Source organism: Copadichromis virginalis, linkage group LG23 (assembly GCF_057382275.1).
Source record: "Copadichromis virginalis isolate Kocher_CV1m ecotype Utaka linkage group LG23, C_Virginalis_male_GT1.1, whole genome shotgun sequence".
Lineage (NCBI taxonomy): Eukaryota > Metazoa > Chordata > Actinopteri > Cichliformes > Cichlidae > Copadichromis > Copadichromis virginalis.
This window is the reverse complement of record NC_140639.1, coordinates 3,484,198-3,511,060: the sequence shown is the minus strand read 5'-3', so window position 1 is coordinate 3,511,060 and position 26,863 is coordinate 3,484,198. Positions and strand designations below refer to the sequence as shown.

Genomic DNA, 26,863 nt, shown 5'->3' with positions numbered 1-26,863 from the left:
CCGAGGTCAAAATGGGAGATGCCCCCAAGGGTGGTGGAGAATGACCGAGCTAAGATCCTGTGGGACTTCCAGATACAGACGGACAAAATGGTGGTGGCTAACCAACCGGACATAGTGGTGGTAGACAAACAGAAGAAGAGGGCCGTAGTGATCGATGTAGCGGTTCCGAATGACAGCAATATCAGGAAGAAGGAACACGAGAAGCTGGAGAAATACCAAGGGCTCAGAGAAGAGCTCGAGAGGATGTGGAGGGTGAAGGTAACGGTGGTCCCCGTGGTAATCGGAGCACTAGGTGCGGTGACTCCCAAGATAGGCGAGTGGCTCCAGCAGATCCCGGGAACAACATCGGAGATCTCTGTCCAGAAGAGCGCAGTCCTGGGAACAGCTAAGATACTGCGCAGGACCCTCAAGCTCCCAGGCCTCTGGTAGAGGACCCGAGCTTGAAGGATAAACCGCCCGCAGGGGCGTGCTGGGTGTTTTATATATATATATATATATATATATATATATATATATATATATATATATATATATATATTGTTACCTAAACTACAGTTTAATCTCAATAAATTAGACACTTTTACAGTCTAGTGAACCTTCAAAGCAACATGCATTTAAATAGGGTAAAATGAATATATGCAAAAATGCTTTAAAAAACAATGGAAATATTATGGTGTCCTCTAATAAGATTACAAAGAATTTGCTAATTACTTACTGTAAATTATTCATTTTACAAGAAAAGGGCTGAGTCTAACTCACTTTAAGCCTCCTACCTCCCACACAGACCTCCCCATACCTAGGTAATGGAAAGGTTATCAGTTTAAAGGAAACCGGTTGTAGATTGGAATACAAAGTGGAAGGAAAATGGCTTTTGTTATTCTTTTTGTTAGGGTCATGGGGTATTTGGCAGAATTTAGCCAGTAACTTTTTTTAAGTCTTCTGATGTGACTCAGTGTGAACTAAGGTCTATTCAGAGTGTCGACATGAGCTAATTCCAATCCTGTCTGCAAAGCTACATGGTACTTTCTATCCAAATGTTTTCTTTGTGATTTTTTAAGCACTGAGTGAGTCAAAGTGAAACGGAAAGTACAGGAATGTGTGCCAGTGGTGACATTTAGCATGCTGCCAACCTAAATATCATCGGAAAAATGAATTTCATGTAAATGCAGTCTTTTATGGTAAAAGGTCTATTACTTCTTTCGTCTATTATAATGAAAAATAAAGCTAATTTTTAATATTAAAAACAGCAATCAACTGTCAATGTAAAGTCACCCAAAGTATTTTCATGTACTGCTAACACAGCTGAGAAAAAGCAGCGTTTGTGTTCTGCTTTAGGAGAAACACACTTAAAACACACAATTTGTCATGTTAAAAAATAAACACCAGAATGAATCTTGTTTCTTCACAGTCACTACCACTCATTTCTTTATACTTTTTAGGTGGTCTTGAGCAATGTCTTTGTTCATGAAGACTTTCGATGTTTTTTTAGTTAATCAGGCCACTTGACCTATGAACCAGTCATGCATTAAAAAGGCGCTTAGCTCAAGGGATGAATGAGTGTTGTGACTACAGATAAAAGACATCTTAGTAAAGCAGCAACTTTGAATTGTATCTTTAGGCCTTTTGTTACTAGCAGCCCGAGTATCCTTAACATATTCGAGGAAACTGGTGAAGTGGAGAAGTGGCAGGCCTAAAAACTACAACATGTTCTTAATAGGAAAAAATTCAACAAAGACCTGACATAGGACCTGAGAGATTCAGTTGAACCTTAAAAACTGTGTGTATGATGAGTTTTTACTTAAGACTCATCATGTAGCCATTCTTAAGGAAGGAAAGAGGGGAAAAGGCCAAGGAGTGCCAAATGATACAAGCACTGGACTGAAAATCAGCAGCATCAGGTCTTATGGAGTGATGAATCCAAAACTAAAATCTTTGGTTTAAATTGTCAACATGTACAGAAGAGAAGTACAACAGTGGGTGTCTTTGGGCATCTGTAAAACATGGTGGAAGCTTGCGTGGCACATACAGGTAGTGAAGTGACTACCTGAATAAATGACAAAGAAACTTGCCTAAGTGAGTTCAAGCTCTGGAAAAGAATAAATGTGGTCATTCCATGTATTACCTTTCAAGCTCAGTAGAAATGTACAAATAATAATAAATTGTATTTCTGTGTATTTTTGCACATATTTCTTTTTTGTGTGCAATAAACAAAGAAATGATGGGTGGTTCAAGACGTTTGCACAGTACCATATCACAACAGGGACAGGCATGAAACAAAAATCATTCATGTGCTCATGGATCACGTGACACAACTAAGTGGTTCCCTTTAACACCACTACAAAGTTTACAGTGCCGTCATCAAACACCAATTTATGCTTAAGTTAATGACCCAGAATCTGCAAATGACCTTTACTAATGCATGCAAACATGCAAACTGAAGAAGTTGATCACAGCAAATACTGTGCCTGCTAAATATTACCATGTGGTCTGGTGTAAGTACCTTCTGTTTACTACCGATTTTAAAAGTGCATTTTTTTGGCAGCATAAAAGTAAAAGTGAAATTTGAACTGGATTAAAGCCATAAAATGCAGAAGGCGGAAGAACTTTTAAAAATTCAACGTGTGATTTAAAATATGACTCAGCTCGGGCTATTTTCTCACTCTGAGTTTTTGTTAGTTTTTTGATTGAAGATATTTTATCGCAGGCTTTTATTTATTATTGCACTACCGTTTAGAAAGAGTTCTGCTGAATTTAGCTTGATGTTTATCATTATCCGGACTTAAACAAAAACAAAAGTGATTATCCGTAGGTTAAATGAAAGTGCTTGTTATCTCTCTTTTGGGTTTTCAACAATAAACTTTCCCTCCTGTGTAACAGGATATGTCTGTGATTCCAAAAGACTCACCCTTTCCTGTATGGACTTTACGCCTGGCAAATGTACTCCTATTCAACTGAGGCCAATGGGGACTAAAAGTCAAAAAGGTATTTACAGGAATATCTACAGAGTTCATATACAGTATTCAATTCTGAAGGACTAAAATTTTTACAACTGCAGAGAATCAGAATTTGTGCTTTCATTGAGTAAGAAACCAAATGTGAAATGCAGAAGGACTGTATTTGAATGGTTACAGAACAGTTAAAGCATCATTATGTGGTTTGATTCACAGAACTGTTAAATAAAGGCGGACGTTTGAAATGTCACAAAGGTTACAACTATTTTTTGTCGTCTGACCAGGTGATCTCATAGTCGCTGAAGAAAGTCTTCAGCTTCTCCACAGAAACAGCATGGTCAGCTTTTCCAAAGGCCTGCGAGTGAGCAAGAGACCTGACATTAGTGAATTAAATACTACTGAAGATTTTAACTTTTCATTCAGCTTTTAGTTAACTTACAGTGGATTCTCCAAACACCCTTATTTTTTTCTCTTGGTTGTTGTGCTCGATCTTTCCTCCTCCAAGGCATTTGCACTCCATCCCCAAGGCCTCCATAGCAGGGTTGACCTTCTCAAAAATATGATCTGAAAATGTATGAAGACATTTAGAAGAAATTGAGATTGTAATTTAGTTACAATTTAATAAAAATAGCAATTAGAATCAAATACGGAAATTTGGTAGTTGTCTCCAACGACTAGGTTGGCATGAATTTCATCCCTCTGCTCTGTGCAGTATCTATTCCGCAATGCACGTCTGCAAAATCCACCAAAGGGACCATAACAATGAGACAACATTGCAAAATAGACTACATGCAGGTTTTCATCTGCACCAACAGTCACTGGTCTGCACGATATCTCGCGCTAAACTGACGCAGTTGACGCTCTCCTTGAAACAAACTATAATAACTTACTGTGATATTCGGCATTTTTTGTGCCACGGACAATGTCTTTATGCACATCGCCATCTTTCGCTTTTACTCTGACCAGTATGTACTTAAAAGTTCCCTCTGGATCAATCTCTACATCGGGGATTTTAGCCAGAGCGTCTGCCATTGCGACTGTAGATTTACGCAAAACGCCGCAGACTCTCAAACTGCGCAGAGGTCTACTGACCACAGAGAACATGAGTAGCTCTCACACATACCTTTATTTGGGTCAGGATTTCTACTTCGCTTCTTAAAGCGGCAGGACATTCGCGACTTGTTGCCATAAATGTGCAGATTTAACAGTGCGCTCGCACGCTGGCGCCTTCATATGGCAGTGAGTGCGAAGTGTTTGAATTTGCGTTCCTTGCAGTCTCTGTATACCGTGGATTTGCATTAGAAAACTTTATGATACATTACTCAGACGCAGAAGTGAGATCGTCAAATGTCTAAGTCTGGTATGAGAATTTTCTGCTTTCGGCCGTTTTCTGCAGCATGCGGCAGATTGTCCGCTGGTGTTTATCGGAGAGATCAGAGGTCAAGATCAAACCTCAGAGTTAGGTTTGATCCTCCCTCTGAGGGCCTTTTGGTTCTTAATCCAAAGGAATCCTATCTTTTTGGATTCACATCAAGAACGCTTCAGCGGGGAGCAGGATGCATGGTTTTGCTTTGCGTGATTAGACTCCCGTTTGCCCTGTGACTTCATTAAGAAGTAATTTATCATGTTACCTTAAGCTTGGAGCCAAAGGACACAGAAGTTTTAGGACAGTCAGAGAAAGATAAACCTCTAAAAAGACAAAACCTGTCCCATATAACCAAGCCAATAAGACAGGGAAGTCAAATAAACCTTTACATTTTTTGTAACTAATAGTGATGAGTTGTGTAACTGTCTGTTCCATTCTAGTTACAACTGTGTAATTGTTCTACTATTCATAGCTGTGTTAGTTAATCAGAGAGTTTGTTTTATCTAATTGTGGAAGGGAGTAAGGCAAAGTGTGTCAATAACAGTAGCTACAATCCCATGCCTCAGCTCAGACAGGAAGGATGTAAACTGTCACTTCTGGAAACGCAGGCAGCCAGCAGGCACCTCTGCTCCTATGTGCCGCACATTTTCCATCTCAAGACACTCGCAAACAAGTGACTGTCGTGATCGTTCCTACAAAATCTTTCCCCTTGCTTTCTACTAACACCTCCTTTTCAATGACATGTCAGTTCTGAACTGTGAAAAGCATGTTTTAGTCTATGCAGTGTCTGTTAGCACACTTTGTACTGTTGTTGTGTATTAGTCAGAATGATTCATTGCATACAGTTGAGGTTTAGACATGGGCCATGAGATTTCTTGAAACACAAATGCAAACACAAGAAATCCTCATTAGTGCTGATGAAGATAATATTGTTTCCTGACATCCAAGAAAGCATGTCAGTGGCACACAAGTCAATCACAGATAGACTCTTATCAGCTCCCAGTATTTCAGAGCTTTGAAAAAGAATTTCCTTCTCGGTGGCCTTATATTTAATACGTGTATTTTTGTGTGTACTCTGTACCATTGTTGCTTCACCAGGAAACGCTTAAGTACCCTATGTCATACAATTTGCTTTGTCTTTGAATTTGTTCTTCTTTTCCCCTCAGGTGTTTTTTTTTTTTTTTTTTTTTAACAAATTACAATTGTGGCCAAAAGCTTTGAGAATGACACAGGTATATGCTTTCACAAAGTTTACTGCTTCTGTGTTTTTAGACCTTTTTATTAGTTGTTTCTATTGTACACTGTACTGTACTGTATTGTACACTGAGGATACGTGTCAAAATGTGTTTTATTGACAATCACATTAAGTTTATGCAAAGGGTCAATATTTGTAAAAATATTTGGCCTTTTCTTAAGACCTGTGACATATGCCCTGGCATCCTGCCATTCTTTCAAGCAGCCTCTGGGTTACATCCTGGCTGACGGCAGCCAGTTCGTGCATAATCAGCGGTTGGAGTTTTGGGGATTTTTGTTTGTCCACCAGGTTCTCAGTGGAATTAAGGTCTGGGGAGTTTCCTGGCTATGGACCCAAACATTTGATGATGGTGAGCACAAATGTGCTACCACATTTTGGTAAATTTTATTATTTTTAAGAAAAATATATGCCAGCAATTAAGACAATTATTATTTTACATTCATTACGTGTAGTCCATAACAATTGAGGGGAGTAAAAGTGAGAAATAATAAGCAGAACTGTTGACACTGTAGTCGTTCGCCCGCGGTTGCCTAGAGCGGACCTACTTCCTGTCCTCTCAGACGCAATTCGGGAAAAGATACGAGTGCTCCTGTGATTCTTTCTCTGAGACTCTACCTTTATTTGTACAGGTCAGTATCGTCTTAAAAATACAGTGTATGAGGGTTTTGTGCCTCATTCTACTTCGGTATTTACTGAGAGTTATGTTGACACCGCCGATATAACCTTAACCTTGAAAGTTACTGAAGCGCGGCACTGCAGCGGTGATAAAGCCGAGCTGCGCAGCCCCAAGTCTCGCGAGAGTTACCGCGAGAGTTTGCCAGCCCGCGGGATGTATTTAAACTTGGTAAACTCCATTTAACAATCAAATATGTGTGTGTGGTGTTCCAATTGAACTGTAAAGGCCCTGACATCAGATTATTCGAGTTTAAAATATCTCATATACAATTTACGGTTCAAGTGATGTGGAAATGTTAAGAATAAACTAAGAATGCATGTACATTTATGTTGTTACATTGCAAAGTAATACATTCAGGTGTGTTTTGTCTAATCTAGTAAGATTTATGCACTTATATCTGATTTGTGGATAAGCTATTTTGAGTTTGCCCTATATGTGAGAAAGAGCAATAAGATGTTTAAGGCATTGTATGGTATCTGCACTGCTGATGTAAATGAGTGAAGGAATAGTGTGGTTAACAGTGTAAACTGGAGAAATGTAACAACCATAGATACATATATTTGCCAAATGCCTTTTATTTACCTTTTACAGTTAATGAGCATATCTGACAAGTGAAAACACTGGATGTAAATTATATTTGTTGATCTGAAATAAGAGACGCAATTCGGGAAAAGATACGAGTGCTCCTGTGATTCTTTCTCTGAGACTCTACCTTTATTTTTACAGATTTGTATTCTTTTTGTTATTGTGGTCTTCACATCTGGGACCCGTAACAAACTGTGGGGGCTCGTCTGGGATCTCTCCTCTACAGTCGTCGAGGGCAGATCCAGTGATACCAGAACCACGACACAATCGTGACCAAGGCTGCTACTCCAGCCAAGCCAGCGAGTAGGTGTCCAGGTAGTGAGGCGAAAAGGGGACCTTTGCCTCGACGTGGAACCGTACTGCAGTGAGGGGAGTGTGACGCATCCTAGTCACTATCGAGCTGAAGGATAATCAGAAATACATACAACATGTCGACCGAGAGAAAGGAACTCGCCTGGAATATCAGGAGACGCTTGTTTTCACTCCAAGGTCAAGACCTCTTTGAACTCGCTAAGAGCCTTGCATCAGAAAACAAAGACACTACACAGCTCAGTCAGGTGAAATTTTTATTGCGGTCTGTGTTGCTATTACAGTTGCTACTGTGCAAATGTTTTGGTGACATTTAAAATTCTACTTTGCACTCGAATAAACATTTAATCATCCAACTGGCACAGGAGTGCGGAGGCTTTGGATATCCAGTAGTCGCTGGGTCGCTTGGAGGGAAGCATTACTGTTACCACAAAATTAGTTGAGTGACCTGTGGTGGACAGAGTGCCAGCTCTGGCTGAGGTCTTGTACAGAGGAGGGTGGTAGAGGTCAGGCTCTGGAACGTAGTTCTGCTGTGGCTCAAAGTGCACCACCGGCAGCATGGCGTTCATAACCCGAGGCAGCGCATCATCAATCACCATGCCGACATCATCCCAGCGACAGGCATCCATGAACATGCCGTGAACAAGTACACCGTCCTCCTCATCCATGTTTTGTTTTGCACCAATGGGAAGAGTGCGTAGAGCCTCACAGACTGCTTCCTCATCCCTGTAGGCCGGCACCACGCTGAAGCGGAAATTAAGCTCATCAATAGGCAAACTGTAACGCCGGGCATGATTCTGCAACACTCCAGTAAGAAAGCCTTGAGGGAAGAAGAACCCGGAGATCCAAAGTGATTTGGGCTGACCACGTGTGATCCAAGTCTGGATAAAGGAAGTTCTGAGAGTCAAGTCTCTGACCCAAGAAGACAGCGGTTTGAGGGAAGGGTAGGCAGAGTTTGCCCAGTGGGTGGGGACCTGGTTGTTCAGAAAGCTTGTGTAGATTCGGTCCATTTTCTCTGACATCACAACGAGACCTGCTATTGCCTTTTGCAGAGTGATAAGAGACATCCTGAGAACTTTAAGCAAGTTGTTGAATCGGTCTGCTTCTTGGGCCAAAACAGTTGTGAGGGAGTTAATGCGCCCATTGGTGTCTTTGATAAACAGTGTGTCAATTGCTTCATCCATGTCCAGTCGCTCGGGCAGTTTGGCTAAAATCAGTTCGGCGAGCTCGCAGACTATGTCATCGTTACTCTTAGCTCCCTGTTGTGCTGAAGAACAAGGATCAACATCCAGTATGGTATTGATCAGAGTTATAGTTTCTTGACGCTGAAAAGCCAAGTTGGCATTCTCATGCATACCAAAGATCTCAGGATCATCAATGATTGGAAGATTCTCAATATACTTATATTGTTCGAGTTCATCTGACTCTGGAGCGTAGTAAACACCTGAGGGGGAGTACGTGTAGCCAGGCTGCAGAATTTCTGGAGAAAAAAAGCCTTTGAGGATTGTCCTTAGGTACCGTTGGTCCCAGGCATCCGTCACTCTCCCTCCATATGTGATCTCACCAGTGATGTAGACCAGAGCATCCCAAGGGATGGTGCCATCTTTGCAGTACAGGTTGAGGTTGAGCAGAGCACATTCTCTGTCACTGTTATTGAATTCGTAGCGGATGTTCCAGCCCAGGGGACCAAACTTCTTCCGCTCCTGGATGATTGCATGGAAAAAGCAGATTCCAAAGACAATCTTCCTCCACTGGTGTCCCAAAATGTGGTGTTCAAAGAAACTGCTGGTGATCTCTGTGAAGGCTCGTTGCATGTTGGCTCGCAGGCCTTTAGGAGGCTCGTTAGTCACCTTAACGGAGTTCTGGAGCACTGTAACAGGAAATACTTTGGTCGGCATGGAACTGAGAAATAGACGGAAGTTCTCATGGACTGATGTGTCAGGGTCAGTGAAGGTCTTAATGAGCTCCTCCATGGCTAACATCCAAGACACAGCCAGATGGCAGTTTTGCAAGAAGACCCAGTTGCCACTTGTCAGCGCTGAATGGATCATCTTCTCCGCTATAGGTCCCTGGCCTTGCCCCAGTGAGATAGCCTCGACCCTGTCGAGACACCCTCTCTTATTTGCAAAGCGCTGGAAGGCACCCATTGGGTCAGAACCTGAGCTGAGGATGAAGATCAATGGGGTGGTAGGGGATATGTCATTATAGAGATTAGCCAGGTCAACTGGAGGGTTTTCCACAAACTCCTTCCCCAAGTTGACAATCACAAACTCACAGACCGAGAGGCCAGTGCTTTATTGTATAGTCTCCTACGCAAAGCTTTTGGTACAGACGAAGAGCAAGTGATGGCTATGGTAAACTTCATACAAGTACCACAAAGAGCAGGATGTGACCCAGCCACAGTGAGAATTGGGAAGAGCAATGTGACCATTCCTGCTGGAAAAGCAGTCCAAGTGTGGTGCAGAGTACCCCAAAGTTTTGACATTTGTGACCCCCTGGTGCTGTACGAACCCGATGAGAACACTGCCTTGAGACACCTGAGTGTTGGGGAAGGGCTCCTTGAGATCAACAACCATCAAAGGCCATTTGTTAAGGTCCCCATCTCTAACCACTCCAAACACGAAATAATTCTACCGAAGAGAACAGCCCTGGGTACTATTCAACATGTCGCTAAAGTTATTGAGACAGACCAACCCACAAACACATCAGAGGTGACTCAACCCACACAGAGCCCCATCACCACAGCTGAGGTAAGTGCAGCCACCTCTGTTCCCCAAGCTTAGCTATCACTTTTGCTCCAGCATGCTGGGAATGGCATTGTTTTTTAGCAAAATGTTCTTGTTGGTGGTTGGGAAAAATGCTTTCATGTTTTGGTGCCATTCTTTATTCATGGCTATGTTTTTAGGCACAATTGTGAGTGATCCCACGCCTATGTATGAGACGTAACCCCACACACGAATAGTCACAAGATTCATTATTGTTGGCATGACACAGGCCTGATGTTAGAGCTCACCTTTTCGTCTCTGGACAATCATTTCTCTGGCTGTCTCAAACAATTGTAAAGGGGCTTCATCAGAGAAAAAATGACTTTTAACACAGGCCTCTGCAGTACCTGTAGTTTTTTGAAAAACATCAGTCTCACTCACACTCACACCTGCCTGCTGTCTTTCCTAAGCAACTGAATAATTTTAGGACAAGGATGGCAAACTCATTTTACACTGTGGGCCACATACAGCCCCCTTTCATGTAAAGTGGGCCAGACCAGTGAAACTCTTTCTATCAATCTAAAGAAGTTTAACTACACATTTAAACCCTGTGATACAAGAAAAATAAGTTTCAACAGTACATCTCTTTTTGTTCGTGAGAAAGAAATGCTGTTTTGGTAAATGAAAGAAATCTGTCAGGATCAGTCTTTGGACTTAAATTGTAAGAAATTAGAAGTCTGGTAGCTCATTGCCCAGTCTGTCCTAAAATTATAAAACATCTTGTTAATTAACAAAAAATGCCCATTTTAATAACGTGAGCCCATGGAGAAAATTTTTTTTATTTCGTAGACAGTAAAAAAGTAGGAACTTTTCTGCTATTTCAGTTTAGCGTGGTATTTTCATAAGCTGATAAAAATATAGAAAATGCAGTTGAAAAAATAAAATGTATCCTCTCATTGACATTTTCCAAAAACTATCCAATGACCAGATTGGAGTCTTTGGCAGGCCAGTTCTGGCCCCCTGCCTTGTGTTTGAAACCCCTGCTTTAGGAGATGGTACTGGCGCTTGCTGGGCTTTGTAAGGTGCCCTGAAAACGTATTTATAACAACTGAACTTCTCTCTTTAAAGTTCTTCATGCTCCAATAATTGGTTGATTTAGGTGCAATCTTACTAGCATCAGTATCCCTGGGAAGCTCTTTTTATGCAAAGCAGTGATGACTGTACATGTTTTCCTGCAGATAACCATGGTTAATAGAGTAAGAACAATGACTTCAATAACCACTGCCTGTTATTTTAACTCAGTCAGTTTAGCTTGACAGATCTTCTCCTCATCAACATTCTCACCCGAATTAATGAGAGGATCACTTAAATGATGTTCACAGGTGCTTTTGAAGCAGGGCTGATGGACTGTGTGGGGCTTTTTGCATGTGTTATTGTTCTCTAAAGCACTCTGAGCAGCATGTTTTGATGGCATCTCAGTGAAGAACACTATATGCAGTGGTTGTGCATATGTTTAAAAATGCAATATTTGCACGTGCAGTGCAGTGTAGTGTGATACTCATATAAGGTAGCACAAAATGTAATACACTAGTAACTAGTAACTTCATGAAAATAGTTTGTAAACCGAAGTAAATACACTTGTTTTCTGCTTATGATAATGATACTGAAAGTAATACTGAAAGAACTTCATACTAATGAAAATAGCAACTGTGTTAATAAATAACAGAATTTCATTTGTTATTTTTCTTTTCTTTTTAACTTTACTTTTGCTTTTCTTTTTATCTCAAAAGGAACAGCCTCTCGTAGAGTGGAGGAGTATAAGAGTCGGGGTGGAGTTTCCACTCAAAAGTCCAATTGTTATGAAAGCTTTCAGGAAACCTGGACCAAGCCAAGCATCATAAAAGCAGGCACTTCAGCGCAAAACCCTCAGAATCACATCGATCTGCACTGAAGTCAAAGGCTAAAGAATCACTTAAAATGGTAAGTGGAAGTTGAATCAGTTTAAATTCCATTCTCTGCACTGCAGATTTATTCAGTTGTATCTTATAGCCTGTGATTGATAGTATACTATTAATGTATGTTAATGCATCTTTCTAACTTATTTTTTAGGAATTGTGCTATGGATTATTTCAGGCACGTGCATCATGGATCCAGTTCACTTTTATCTGCTCAAGTATGTGCAATGCAGACATCATCCCACCTGCAAGTTTTATAGCCTGATAGAAACTTAACATTTTTTGCATTTTTGCAAAAAATTGCATCTAATGTGTATCTCTGTTCTGTATCCTTAGTGCTGTGCATGTGGACTAGTGTTGAGTCCTGGTCTTATGTCTATTCAAACAAATCAATGAAATGGGATGATGCACGTAATTGGTGCAAGGAGAGCTACACAGACATGGTGGCCATCCAGAACCGGGAGGAGATCGAGCATCTTAACAACTGGCTGCCCAAAAAAAAGGGCTACTACTGGATAGGGATCCGTAAGATCAATGATGTCTGGACCTGGGTAGGAACCAACAAAACTCTGACAGAAGAAGCGACAAACTGGGCAAAAGGAGAACCGAACAATGGCAAAACTGGACAAAGTGTAGGAGTCAGTGAGGACTGTGTGGAGATGTACATTAAACGAGACCAAAATCCAGGCACGTGGAATGACGAGAGGTGTATGAAAAAAAAGACTGCTCTGTGCTACACAGGTAAGCAACAGTTTGGGGCTTATATGCTTTATTTTAGCTGCCTTAGATTTGTTATTCTGGTTCATTATTATCAAGGTAATCTACTGATAAAACATTTAGAAATAGTTTATTTGATATATTATTTTTACTAAGGCTTATAAAAGCATGTCTGTTTTTTCCAGCGGCTTGTAAGATTGACTCCTGTTTGCATGGAGAGTGTGTTGAAACCATCAACAGCCACAAATGTGATTGCTTTGAAGGGTTTTTTGGAGACAAGTGTGACCAAGGTAAGAAAACAAAATGACAGCGTAGTTTAAATACATATTTTAAGTCACATAAAGGATTTGATATCTAACTGTGTGTTTTATTTGTTGTCAGTTGTGCAGTGTAACAAAGGTGAAGTGGTTGTTCCAGATAAAGGACATGTAAATTGCTCTCACAACTATGGCAGTTTCTCCTATGACTCCTTGTGTCAGTATTCCTGTGAGGAAGGATACAAGCTGAGTGTGCAGACTCCTCTGAGGTGCACGGGGTCAGGAAAATGGTCAGAAAAAACCCCTACATGTGAAAGTGAGTTTAAGTATTAATAGCTTATAATATTGCTACTACTTTTTGGTACTTTTATTATTTTCTACACAGTGATGGAGTCGTGGACTGATGTTTTTTCTCCTGTTGTCTACAGTGATTCAGTGTGAGAAGATGTCAGAGCCGACACATGGATCCATGAAATGCTCCGATCCTCTGGGCTCATTCAGCTATCAGTCCACCTGTACTTTTACCTGTGATGAAGGTTATGTACTGTCTGGATCTCCATCTCTGCAATGTGAAGCATCAGCAAATTGGAATGGATCCCAGCCATACTGTGTTGGTACGGCCACATGTTTTTACCTTTCATCGTTGTGTAGTTTTTGTTATTTGGAGGATGATTTGCATGATGATTAAAATAAAAGCTTTCATTTAACTCCTTCTGTTGCCTCTCTCTTTTGTAGCTGTTCAGTGCCCTGCTCTGCAAAACTTGACAAATGGCTTTGTCAGCTGTGGAGAAGATGCTGATACGAGGTTCAGCTACAAAAACACCTGCAGCTTCAGTTGTGACCAAGGTTACCATTTAGTGGGAGCCAGTAGAGTGACCTGCACATCAGGAGGTACATGGAATCAGCAGATTCCTCACTGTGAAGGTAAGAGGAACACGAAAAGTATAACCCACCATCTTCTATATCATGAGGACACGTTCAATAAAATACACATGTTTCTGTGTCAGCCATCATTCATCTGAAAGCCTAGTTGTATCACTATTTATTGCAAACACCTTTCACTCATCATAGCAATTTTAACAGTGTCTGTGTTCTTATATGTTACTGATTAATTTTCTTTCTTTCTTTCTTTTTCTTTGTTTTAGCAAAAGGATGTCCTGCTCCAGAGGTCCCAACAAATGGTCAGATAAGCTGCAGCCCTTCTCTGTCTTCATTTCTTAGTCATGACACACCCCATCCACTTGGCATGGTTTGTCATTTTACATGTGATGAAGGACATGAGCTGCAAAGTGCACACAGCATGGAGTGTACACATCCAGGCCAATGGACCTCCAGATCACCAACCTGCACAGGTACATGTGAACCCATTTTACTTGGATTACTTGTTGTTCACAACTTCATTTGTATGTTAATGACATGAAAGTGACATCTTCCTGTCCTTTACAACAGTTGTTCGATGCCCGCTGCTTGAGGCTCCTAAAAACGGTCACATCAATTGTTCCAGCACTGAGTCAGTTTACAACTGTCAGTGCTCCTTCACCTGTGACCAAGGCTACTCATTAGAAGGACCTGAGCTGCTGACATGTGGTCATCATGGTAACTGGACTGCAGAGAAACCCACCTGTCAAGGTAAATAAGCAACAACAGAACAAGGGGAACAAGAAGTTAAAATGCATAAACTTAACATAACAAGTTTCAGTTCAAAGTTTGACGCTATTCACATTTCACCGTGTTTCCACAGCTCCTGCTCCAATTACTGCAGTTACTGCCGGTGTGGCAACAGGGGGCACTGCCTTGTTATCTGGTGTGTCTATGGCTATGTGGGTCTTGAAAAAAATGAAGAAGAATGTAACCAAATTCGACCTGAGCAGGTTAGAGAAGGATTAACCATTTTTATTTTCTTTATTTTTAAGTTTATTGAAATTTCAGTGCTAATCTTCTCTCTTTTATTACAGCAGCACTGAGTCTCCCTCACAGAGCTACAAAAACAGCATTGACAGCCTAATATAGAAATCTCTGATATTCTTAATAAACAAATATGAATACTGTAAATTTTTACCACATTATTGCACAACATATTATTTGCACTAGTATAACACTCTAATAAGGCAAAGCCAATGTAAGAAAAAGAGCTTATTTAGACACATCCACTGAATCATTGTATCCCTTTGTAAACTGTAAAAAGATCTGTGATCGCTCTGAAATGTTGTTTCAACATGTATTTCCTCCCAGTGGGAATTTTATATTGAACATATTGTTCTACAACTTCATGAAAATGCTGGGAAAATGTGGCTATTCCTGTTACTTTAAACGTCACATAACATGTAAGCTGCCATTTCCCTGCATACCTGTGAATTCTTTTTAGTATTTATGTGGTATTTATTTTCTAAAAGAAAATTGTGGTGAATGTTTATTCAGGTGTTTGCTTGTACAAAGCTATATTTTTATTTTTATTTACTGAGCCACTGTAACTGTAATGTTCTCATGTACACACAAAACAAATAAATATTGTTTAAAAAAATTAGATTTTGGCACTTCCATGTTTTGTTATAATGACCAATAAAAATATTCCATTAGTTTTGTCACCACAATGATAGAAATGCTTAGCCGAGCAGGGTCTGAAGCCGTCTGCTTTCATAACTTGGCTCATCAATTCTGCACGACATGCACCGACTCTCACAGTTTTAGCAATGACCTTCTGCCACCATGACTTTTTTTAGAGGTTGAGAAAGAATCTCTTTTGAAAGCTGCCTGGACCTTTTGTCTCTCCAGCAACCTTTCCATCATAAAGGACATGACAAAGCAGAATAAAATTGAAAAGTGAGAGGTAGGAAGGAAAAGCTATATTTCTGGGTATTCTATCCATTGTTTTAATTGAGTGTCATTTGTGCAAGCACTTTCGTGGGACAGGAAAGGGTCAGATATCTTACATAAGGCTGAATATGACAACATGTTGTGAACATCGAGTTATTCTATGCTAAGGCTGCCCTGAATGTAAAAATGAGAGCTTACAAAAACCTGGCAATGACCCTTAGATGCACTGAATGGACGCACAATTATTTTTACTGCTGCAGCACTTTCTTATCTTATGTTTGGGTTGATCAGATAAGCAAAGATTTAACTTCAGCAGCAGCTTCTGTCAAACAACATAACATCTGAGTAAATGAGACATTTTCTCATCAGTCATTTTTAATGATAATAAGCATCATAATGGATGTAAATATATCCACCTTTCACCTTGGGTAGGCAACAGATTAATAATATAGGATTAAGGTTGATATAAATTATTGATATTATTTTTGGGTTTTAGATTTGATGCTAGCAAAATGTGTGACTGATGTCATGGAACATGCAACACTGTTACATGTTATAATCATCACACTATGAATTATTCTGAATGTTTTCAGATAATTCTTTGGATGAGACTACTGTCTGCGGGATGCATCACGACTCCAGCAAGACAATGACCTGGACCCAGGCCAGACAGTGGTGCCAGGCCAGATTCACAGACATGATGTTGAAACCAAGAGGAGGATGACTGTCTGGTCTCTATCCTGCTGCAAAGGATATTTTCTCCCTGTATTTCTGGATTCCACTCCCCAAAAAACACAAGAGTGAAATTTGGACACAGTTTGAGAATAACAGCATACGGATCGGTAATGATTCATCAGCAACAAATGAGCCAAATAGCCGCTGTGTTTTTTGTTTTTTTTGTAAACTAACTCAGGACGAAACTGAGGAGAATGGAATGATGGGAAATGCAGCAATTTAACATCAAGTGGTGAAGATTATTTTAAAGTTTGATATTTCCTATACAAAATTTTGCACCATTTTAAATCCTGTTCTTATTTTGTTGATTTAGAAATATTTTAAATTGTCATATGATTGTCATAATATCACTTTCATTGAACATTTATATTTGTATAATTATTTGTCACATCTTTAACTGCTGTAACTATTAAATTTACCAACTTTGGGATTTATTAAGAATATCATATCTTCTCCTGAACTTGATTCATTTGTATGCAGCTTGGCAAAGGATAAGGCTGTTATCTGAAAAAAGGAATAACAGGAAATATTATTTTGGTATTAATAACAAGCATTTTAATCATGCTTTGTTTGGGGGAGGGGGGGGGGGTGTTCATAATTACCCAGGTTGAAAAAAAAGCCAAACAGGTGAGCAGATGGCTATTAGAATGGGCAAAGAATAGCAAGTCAAAGTTATTAGTAATTTATTATTAGTAAAGGACAGTATAAACTGAGGAAACTACCACAGTTAGTTAAGTCAGGTCATCCTGGCATATTTATACATCCTTATACACACTTTCAGATGTCTGAATGTTTTTAAAATATTTCTTTCCACACAACATGCTCTACATATTTCAATAACTTGTACTTTTCATCATTATTTTGTTTGTTTTTTTTACATAATTTTAACATACCTGAATACCCATGCAGGGCTGATGAGTGAATACAAATTCTCCTCATTGAACTTATGCATTCACTTCATTTAAAGATAATGATAAATAATTCTGACTAAGGCTGACGGTTCAGTGCTGTTAGGGTTTTTTTTTATATCTCTGGTAAACTGATTCTACTTCTAGTGACTCAGTATGAGATATTATTACCACTGACTAGAACAGCAATACTATTGCTAAGAGATTCAGTGCAAGTTTATGGCAAAACAGGTCCAGAATAATCCATAGCTCTATTTACTCTTCACAAGAAAGAAATGTGAGCATGAAAAGTAAGTTTTGAAATTCTTGTACCTGACAATTTCCCTGTAACCAAAGGCCTCCACAGTCACCGGTTCTCAACTCAAAAGAGCACATTTTAGAGAGAGTTACATCATGGATGTGCAGCTGACAAGTCTCCAGCAACTGGGTGACGACATCATGTTGATATGGACAAAGATTTTGGAGGAATGTCACATTTGACCTATTGCATAAATTTAACTTTATAATTGTGTAGGTTTAAAGTCAGGATGTGATCCTTTACTATACTCTCACATGAAATGAGTCACAAGGACTTACTGTGTATGCATGTGTCTGTGTGGGGGTGTGCGTATATGAGTGAAAGCCTTCCTGAAAGGAAGCTTTGGCCAAAATGATAACACAAAATTTACCAGTGGCTCAATTCCAGAAGGATAAATAATGTCCTTTATCTTTTTATGAATAAGTGTAAATGTAGTGACAATAATGAGTAACTAAAGACAGATAAGACGATATTACTCATCCTTATTTATAGAAACAGATACGACATATTCAAAAAAGTAAGGAACAACGCAGGACTACTCTGATAATTCATTCTGAATAACTCTGACTTTTCTAACACGATAGGTAACTCTTTGAGAGATGAATTATTACAACTTATTCATTATGAATAATATTTATTTTTCTCCTCACATTATTCATTCCTGTTTTATCTAAATGGCATAAACCAGTATCCATGCAACAGTTACAAATATTCTATCTGTGGTTCATCTTTATGTTCACCACAAATAAATAAATAAATACATCAGTTGTAATACATTGTAAAAAACAAAACAAAAAAACATCACAAATAACAACATTTGATGTTTTCCCAGTCTCCCAGTCTGCTCCCCGGTACCTCATAATATCCACCCATTTATAATTAGATTATTACTAATATGTCCCTCGCTTGTTCATGACAAACTTCGGTGTCTTTGTTTAACCTGAAAAGGATTACAAATATTTTTATAAACCTGAGCCAAAGACCTGACCTTATTCTCTAATGAATATATTTTCCCCGTTTTTTAATCATGCAAACCATTTCCACGTCAAGATCAATGCTCTACTCACTGTTTCCATCCCTATGGGTCTAAAGGTTTCCTCTCGGTGGAGCTGACCCAGATCCAAACTGTTTTGGCAAGCACACTGAAAATCATCATCCTCTGTTTCAACATAAGACAACAGAAAACCAACAGTTTTATAAACTGATATTTCAGATTCTGATTCCGTAGGACCAGACAATGTGTGAACACAGCTGGCAGCCAGTGTTGCAGCATATAAAGTTATCAATACTTATATTGATTGAATTTATTTGAATTTGTTTAAGTTAATATCATTTAATGCTTTTTTGATGATGACAGACAATAGAAGTTTTCCTTTTGTCTTTTTTCTTTCTTGTGGGAAATGATCCTGAAGCCTTCTGTGGAATTCAGCATTGGGAAATGTTGCGGGAAATTCCGCTGAAAGGCTTCCTGTAGGAGGATGGAGTCATATATAAGAGGAGGCAATCCAGTGGATCACACTCAGAATCATTTTATCCTTAAATATACTGAGGCGGAAGGATCAACAATCTTCTGTAGGCTATCAGGCATATTAGTTAACATGGTGAGTAGAAGGGTTAGTAATTTAAATATCAATCTTTTCAGAGAACATTATTTCACTTTTATCTTATATTTAATGATGATAGCACGCTGTAAATGTATTTTAACTTGTTTTGTGATTTTATTTTCATAGGATTCCTGCTTTGGACTACTTAAGACATGGGGATATAAGAGCTCTGCTTCATGGATGAATTTCACCTTCATTTGCTTAGGTAAAGAATTTTGATGCAAGCAGAAACATCAGTGTAACTCTTGCAAGTTTTACAACCAAAGAGAAATTCTTAAAATCCATCCTTTCTGCCACATATGCATCTAATGTGTATCTCTGTTCTCTGTCCTTAGTGCTGTGCATGTGGACTAGTGTAGAGTCCTGGTCTTATTTCTATTCAAACAACACAATGACATGGGAAAATGCACGAAGCTGGTGCCAGGAGCACTACACAGACATGGTGGCCATCCAGAACCGGGAAGAGATTGAGCATCTTAACAACTGGCTGCCCAAGAAAAATGGCTACTACTGGATTGGAATCCGTAAGATCAATAATGTCTGGACCTGGGTAGGAACCAACAAGCCTCTGACAGAGGAAGCAACCAACTGGGCAAAAGGAGAACCGAACAATGGCGAGAGAGAAATAAATTCAAAGATCAGTGAGGATTGTGTGGAGATGTACATTAAAAGAGACAAAGAACCAGGCAAGTGGAATGACGAGAGATGTACAAAATCAAAGACTGCTCTGTGCTACACAGGTGAGCAAAATTTTGGGACTAATATACTAGAGCAGATTAAAAAATTAAGATTAATTATGTGACACATTATTTTACTATAATAGGTAAAATTTCTAAAAGCATGTCTGTTTTTTCCAGCGGCTTGTAAGATTGACTCCTGTTTGCATGGAGAGTGTGTTGAAACCATCAACAGCCACAAATGTGATTGCTTTGAAGGGTTTTTTGGAGACAAGTGTGACCAAGGTAAGAAAACAAAATGACAGCGTAGTTTAAATACATATTTTAAGTCACATAAAGGATTTGATATCTAACTGTGTGTTTTATTTGTTGTCAGTTGTGCAGTGTAACAAAAGTGAGGTGATTGTTCCAGATAAAGGACATGTAAATTGCTCTCACAACTATGGCAGTTTCTCCTATGACTCCTTGTGTCAGTATTCCTGTGAGGAAGGATACAAGCTGAGTGTGCAGACTCCTCTGAGGTGCACGGGGTCAGGAAAATGGTCAGAAAAAACCCCTACATGTGAAAGTGAGTTTAAGTGCTAATAGCTCGTAATATTGCTACTTTTTTTTTTGTAATTATATTATTATTTACTACACAGTGATGGAGTCATGGACTGATGTTTTTTTTCCTGTTGTCTACAGTGATTCAGTGTGAGAAGATGTCAGAGCCGACACATGGATCCATGAAATGCTCCGATCCTCTGGGCTCATTCAGCTATCAGTCCACCTGTACTTTTACCTGTGATGAAGGTTATGTACTGTCTGGATCTCCATCTCTGCAATGTGAAGCATCAGCAAATTGGAATGGATCCCAGCCATACTGTGTTGGTACGGCCACATGTTTTTACCTTTCATCGTTGTGTAGTTTTTGTTATTTGGGGGATGATTTGCATGATGATTAAAATAAAAGCTTTAATTTAACTCCTTCTGTTGCCTCTCTCTTTTGTAGCTGTTCAGTGCCCTGCACTGCAAAACTTGACAAATGGCTTTGTCAGCTGTGGAGAAGATGCTGATACGAGGTTCAGCTACAAAAACACCTGCAGCTTCAGTTGTGACCAAGGTTACCATTTAGTGGGAGCCAGTAGAGTGACCTGCACATCAGGAGGTACATGGAATCAGCAGATTCCTCACTGTGAAGGTAAGAGGAACACGAAAAGTATAACCCACCATCTTCTATATCATGAGGACACGTTCAATAAAATACACATGTTTCTGTGTCAGCCATCCTTTGCCAGAATCCAGAGAGAGAAGCTCCCCTCATCATGCAGTGCAGTGAATCTGAGACTGAACTGCGACCAAACTCCACCTGCAGCTTCAGCTGTGAAGAAGGTTTTGAACTGCAGGGAGCAAACACCATCAAGTGTTCTGAGGACGGACAGTGGAATGAAAACATACCTACATGCAAAGGTCTGAAAGACTAATTATATCAATATTTATTTGAAAACACTTTTTACTCATCATAACATTTTAACAGTGTTTGTGTGATTATGTTCTAAAATGTTACTAAATAATTTTCTTTCTTCTTCTTTTTTGTTTTGTTTTAGAAAACCGATGTCCTGCTCCAGAGGTCCCAATAAATGGCCAGATAAGCTGCAACCCTCCTCTGTCTTCTTTTGTTAGTCATGAGGCAACCCATCCAGCTGGCATGGTGTTCAGTTTCATCTGTGATGAAGGTTATGTACTGTCTGGATCTCCATCTCTGCAATGTGAATCATCAGGAAATTGGAATGGATCCCAGCCATACTGTGTTGGTACGGCCACATGTTTTTACCTTTCATCGTTGTGTAGTTTTTGTTATTTGGGGGATGATTTGCATGATGATTATAATAAAAGCTTTCATTTAACTCCTTCTGTTGCCTCTCTCTTTTGTAGCTGTTCAGTGCCCTGCGCTGCAAAACTTGACAAATGGCTTTGTCAGCTGTGGAGAAGATGCTGATACGAGGTTCAGCTACAAAAACACCTGCAGCTTCAGTTGTGACCAAGGTTACCATTTAGTGGGAGCCAGTAGAGTGACCTGCACATCAGGAGGTACATGGAATCAGCAGATTCCTCACTGTGAAGGTAAGAGGAACACGAAAAGTATAACCCACCATCTTCTATATCATGAGGACACGTTCAATAAAATACACATGTTTCTGTGTCAGCCATCCTTTGCCAGAATCCAGAGAGAGAAGCTCCCCTCATCATGCAGTGCAGTGAATCTGAGACTGAACTGCGACCAAACTCCACCTGCAGCTTCAGCTGTGAAGAAGGTTTTGAACTGCAGGGAGCAAACACCATCAAGTGTTCTGAGGACAGACAGTGGAATGAAAACATACCTACATGCAAAGGTCTGAAAGACTAATTATATCAATATTTACTACAAACAGTGTTACTCCAGTTTTTTTCTTGGATTGATTATGTCATGACATATTAGTAATATTTTACTCTTTTGTTTCCCTTTTGTAGCAAAAGGATGTCCTGCTCCAGAGGTCCCAACAAATGGTCAGATAAGCTGCAGCCCTTCTCTGTCTTCATTTCTTAGTCATGACACACCCCATCCACTTGGCATGGTTTGTCATTTTACATGTGATGAAGGACATGAGCTGCAAGGTGCACACAGCATGGAGTGTACACATCCAGGCCAATGGACCTCCAGATCACCAACCTGCACAGGTACATGTGAACCCATTTTACCTGGATTACTTGTTGTTCAAAACGTCATTTGCATGTTCAGAATCTTACGAGCACAGGTGAGATCACTTTTTCAATATGCAATATCTTCCTTTCTTTTACAACAGCTGTTACATGTTTGTTGCTTGAGGCTCCTGAAAACGGTCACATCAGTTGCTCCAGCACTGAGTCAGTTTACAACTCTCAGTGCTCCTTCACCTGTGACCAAGGCTACTCATTAGAAGGACCTGAGCTGCTGACATGTGGTCATCATGGCAACTGGACTGCAGAGAAACCCACCTGTCAAGGTAAATGAGCAACAACAGATCAAATGGTACACAAAATGTAAATGTGCACACTTACAAATCTCTGTTCAAAAGTTCACATTATTCACGTTTTACAATGTTTCCACAGCTCCTGCTCCAGTAGCTGCAGTTACCGTTGGTGTGGCAACAGGGGGCACTGCCTTGTTATTTGGTGTGTCTATGGCTTTGTGGCTCTTGAAAAAAATGAAGAAGAAAGCTGACGCATATGAGCTGAGCAGGTAAGAGAAGGATTCACCTCTTTGTTTCCTTCATCTTTCTTTTGAAGTTTGTTGTCTTATCCTCTCCTCTCTTTTTTCACAGCAACTCTGACATAGAGTCTTCCCCACAGAGCTACAAAAACAGCACCGACAGCCTAATATAGAAGACACTTCTCTTCCTCTAAGGCAGCTACAGACAGCTGTATATTTCTCCACAGAAATGCAAAAAGTACATATCATATACACTAGCATAACAGATGGGAAAAAAACAGCCATACTAAATGTGACAAGGAGTGACATAATGTGACATTTGAATTTTCCTGAAACTTTTAAAAGATCTGCAATTGCTCTGAAATGTTGTTACAACATGTATATCCTCCAGAATGGAATTTCATATTGAACATATTGTTCTACAACTTCATGAAAATGCTGGAAAGGTGGCACGATTCATGTCACCATAAATGTTACATAACGTTATGTGTGAATTGTCATTTAGCTGCACAAATGTGAATAATTTGATATGTATTTATTTACTATTTATTTTAGAATAGGATAGTTCGAATTGAATTTTTATTTTATTGTTTTTATGTGTAAAGTTGTGTTTTCTTTTACCTTCACTGTTTTTTTATACTATGAAATTTTACAGTTGATGTTTTATGAAATTCTGGAATATATGCAAACCTAATAAACCTTTTTGGAAAAAATATGAAGACAAATGTCTTTGTTTGCTGTTGGCACATTCACTTTTCTTCATCAGGACTAATAATAACAGTTCAGCTGTGTCACCACATTGCTGTAAATGCGTAGCCAAGCAGGATCTATTCCAGGCTCATGTGGAACCAGAATTTAAGCTTGACTCATCAGTTCTGCCCATCATCAACCTGATCTTGCAGTTTCACAATGACCTTCTGCCACCGTGTGTTTTTTTTAAGGGCTAAACAAGAATGTCTTTTGAAAATGCTCAGACCTCTCTCTTCTCTCTCATGAAGGTCATTAGCAGTTATTCAAGGAAGGAAGAACTGTATTCCTGTGTATTTCATTTCCCCATTGCTCATTGTTTGTTTTAATAAACTGATTGTTATCTGTGAAAGCACTTTAGTGGTACAGGAAAAGGACCTAATGTCTTACATAAGGCTGAAGGTGACAACATCCACTTATTGTATGATAAAAAAAAGGGAAACTTACAAAAGCCTGACACTGATTTTTAATTGTGTTTAAAAAACACACTTATTTTACTGCTGTAACACCTTTTTTGTTTATATTTGAGTTGATTAGAAAAGCAAATGTTTAACTGAAGTAGCAGCTTGTGTTTACAGGTTCACAGAGCATTTTATGGTGTTATTATAAAAATAAGTCAGGATTTTCTTATTCAGTCCTTTTCATCATGATCTTCATTGTTACTTATGAGAAGTACTGTTAGTCTTAACTATTGTTGTTATTTTTTTCTGGTGCAGATGACAGATAATAACAGCACGTGGATCAGTAACAATTCAAGGGCCCTGTATGAATCAAATAATATCCACTCTACAGATATGTGTGTGGAGATGTACACTAACTCAGGAAAAAATAGAAGGAAGTTGAATGATAGAAGTGTATCACAATTTTTGTTGCATAGATTAGTAGTTTTACCTTGTAAAATATTCATTCTGTTATTTATTTCATTAAGTTTTTTTTATATGCTTGTATATTTGTTTATATCTTATTTTACTGATCTATACACCATTCCACCATTTTTATTTTTGTGTTTAACTATTGTGACAGAGCAATTTCCCAAAGTAAATTTGATGGGATAAACTCAATAAATCTTATCCTAAAACTAATGATTTTATATCAGTCATCAAGGAAAAAGACACAGTCTTCTGTACAAAGAAAAACAAGAATCTGTGTGAGTTTTGAAGTGATAAGTGACCTTTTATTGGTGAGCTTTTTCTTAAAACCCAGTGTAATGCAACATCATGTGAAGATGGGAGATGCCAGGAGACTATCAACAATATAACTGTGAACATGGTTTTGAGAGAGAAAGGTGCCAAACGTGAGCAGTTTAGTATTGAAATTGGCAAAGAGCTGCCATTCAAAGTCAGGACAGGTGCTCCACACTCGCGGGGTCTCAGCCGTTCCTCACACTCCGGTCACGCTCTCAGCTCACGCTAAATCTTCCAATAAGCAGGGAAAAGGAAGGGTCCAAGAATCTGAAGCCAGGAAGGGAAGCAATCACTGAAGGTACATAATATCGGACAGGAATCTATAAGCCGGGATTCTCACTAACGTGGTAATTCAATATTCCAGCGAGGAATATTTTTTCCTCTGGCGCATCGATCCTGCTTCCAGTGAATCATTATAAGTTATTAGCATGAACAGGGCTCGTCGTAGTACTGTTACAGTTATCACATTGTCAGAGCTCTGATGACAATACGTGGATTGGCAGTATCACCTCTCAGTAGGAAGGTTCCTATTTAGAATCCTAGTTGGGACCTTTATGTGTGGATTGTGCATGTTCTTCCTGTGCTTGTGTGGGTTTCCTCCCACAGTCCGATGAAATACTAGTCAGATGAAGTGGTGATTCTACACTCCTTCATAAGTAAAAATGTATAGATTAAAGTATGAACCTATTATTAGATGTTGCTGCTGGTATAAAGCGCTTTGAGAGGTCAGTGTGACTAGAAAAACGCTATACAAATACTTTGAAATCTGTTATTTTTATATTAGAAACCTGTTCGATTATATTACATTAAATTATGCATAACCCATTTGTGCCCTTAGCTGTGTAATGCCTTTCTCTGGATCAGTCAGAAAATGGATACCATAGCTGCTCAGAAGGTAAATCAGACATTCAACACAACCTGTCGGGTTAAGCGTAACCCTGGCTTTCTCATGATTGGTTCACCAGCTGTCATTTGTAGACACACAGAGGTCTGAAGTGGCCCAAGACATACTTGTGCATGTAATTTCATAAAATTGTGTAAATGTTAAATATGAAGGCTGACAATTGGATCGTGTTTTTTCTTCATTCTAGGTTATTACGATCAGCAATACTAGTGTCATGCTACTGTCACTGCATGTTGGGTTTTTTTTGTTTGGTTTTTCTCCCCTTAGACTATAAACAGACTCTATTAGCTGCAGTCGAGTGTGGAGCTATTTTTACCTTCTGCTGCATCTGTTTTTGCTACATAAAACATAAACATACTCAGTTTTTCTCAAGTATATGTTATAGAAGTAAGAGAGCATATGGAATCTCATTGCAACACCCCTCAAAAGTGATAATATCTCTGTTTGTTTCTCACGAGAAAGAAACTTACCCAAGTAAGGTCAGTGTTGAAATTATGCGTTGCTGCTCCACCCTTCCACACAGCCTTTGCCAACCTAGCAATAAAAAAAAGAAATTCAAAGAATGAACAAAAAAGAAAATGCTGAGAGCTTTCTTTTTGTTTTTCATGTTATTCACAGGCTGCCTGAAGAAGCCAGTCCATCATGTGATACACAACTATAAACAACAAGTCTTATTTAGAACAGTTGTACAGTTACTAATATTAATTACAATGCAGTGGTAACAGGTAGATTCAAACATGCTCTGGATGCTGTTTTAAATATCAGTAAGTTAAAGTTTTTGTTTAATATGTTGTTAATACTATGCACACGTGGTGTGGTGGTTAGCACTGTTGCGCTGATCCTGAGTTAAATTCCACCATCAGGCCGGGATCTTTCTTTGTAGAGTTTGCATGGTCTGTCCGTGTTCATGTGTGGGTACTGCGACATGCAGTTAGTGGGGATCGGTTAAATGGAAACTCTAAATTGCCCATAGTTGTGAATGTGAGTGCAAATAGTTGCCCTAAGATA

At 39.3% G+C, this 26,863-nt stretch overlaps 2 protein-coding genes and 1 pseudogene across 2 annotated transcripts; 1 reads left to right on the top strand and 2 right to left on the bottom strand.

Moving 5' to 3' along the window:
• Positions 1-3,096: 3,096 nt before the first annotated feature.
• Positions 3,097-4,068, bottom strand: LOC146680000 (14 kDa phosphohistidine phosphatase). Its single transcript, XM_085449236.1, has 3 exons — positions 3,842-4,068; positions 3,391-3,515; positions 3,097-3,306 (listed from the first exon to the last, which is right to left on the bottom strand). The coding sequence occupies exons 1-3, from the start codon at positions 4,053-4,055 to the stop codon at positions 3,214-3,216; spliced, it is 432 nt and encodes a 143-aa protein (XP_085305362.1). The 5' UTR covers positions 4,056-4,068; the 3' UTR covers positions 3,097-3,213.
• Positions 4,069-7,479: 3,411 nt separating this feature from the next.
• LOC146679999 (dynein axonemal heavy chain 6 pseudogene) lies at positions 7,480-9,718 on the bottom strand (annotated as a pseudogene).
• Positions 9,430-23,727, top strand: LOC146679998 (P-selectin-like). The gene is made up of 28 exons (XM_085447433.1): positions 9,430-9,892; positions 11,638-11,827; positions 11,957-12,020; positions 12,139-12,543; positions 12,705-12,809; positions 12,901-13,092; positions 13,205-13,390; positions 13,512-13,700; positions 13,922-14,128; positions 14,226-14,405; positions 14,518-14,647; positions 14,732-14,775; positions 16,184-16,265; positions 19,006-19,132; positions 19,262-19,340; positions 19,471-19,875; positions 19,993-20,097; positions 20,189-20,380; positions 20,497-20,682; positions 20,804-20,992; positions 21,076-21,261; positions 21,399-21,605; positions 21,727-21,915; positions 21,999-22,184; positions 22,303-22,509; positions 22,635-22,814; positions 22,921-23,050; positions 23,133-23,727. Exons 2-28 carry the CDS (start codon positions 11,825-11,827, stop codon positions 23,191-23,193), a joined length of 4,416 nt encoding a protein of 1,471 aa, XP_085303559.1. The 5' UTR covers positions 9,430-9,892; positions 11,638-11,824; the 3' UTR covers positions 23,194-23,727.
• The last annotated feature ends 3,136 nt before the right edge of the window (positions 23,728-26,863 follow it).

Excerpts from the sequence above, each read along its gene's own strand:
- LOC146680000 (XM_085449236.1), bottom strand. The coding sequence starts at position 4,055 with ATGTTCTCTGTGGTCAGTAGACCTCTGCGCAGTTTGAGAGTCTGCGGC. Across the intron at positions 3,516-3,841 it reads AAAAAATGCCGAATATCACA|ATCATATTTTTGAGAAGGTC; the intron begins GTAAGTTATTAT and ends ATACATTTTCAG. Across the intron at positions 3,307-3,390 it reads GGGTGTTTGGAGAATCCACT|GCCTTTGGAAAAGCTGACCA; the intron begins GTAAGTTAACTA and ends GCTCACTCGCAG.
- LOC146679998 (XM_085447433.1), top strand. Across the intron at positions 14,776-16,183 it reads CTACAAAAACAGCATTGACA|ATAATTCTTTGGATGAGACT; the intron begins GCCTAATATAGA and ends GAATGTTTTCAG. Across the intron at positions 20,993-21,075 it reads GCAGATTCCTCACTGTGAAG|CCATCCTTTGCCAGAATCCA; the intron begins GTAAGAGGAACA and ends TTTCTGTGTCAG.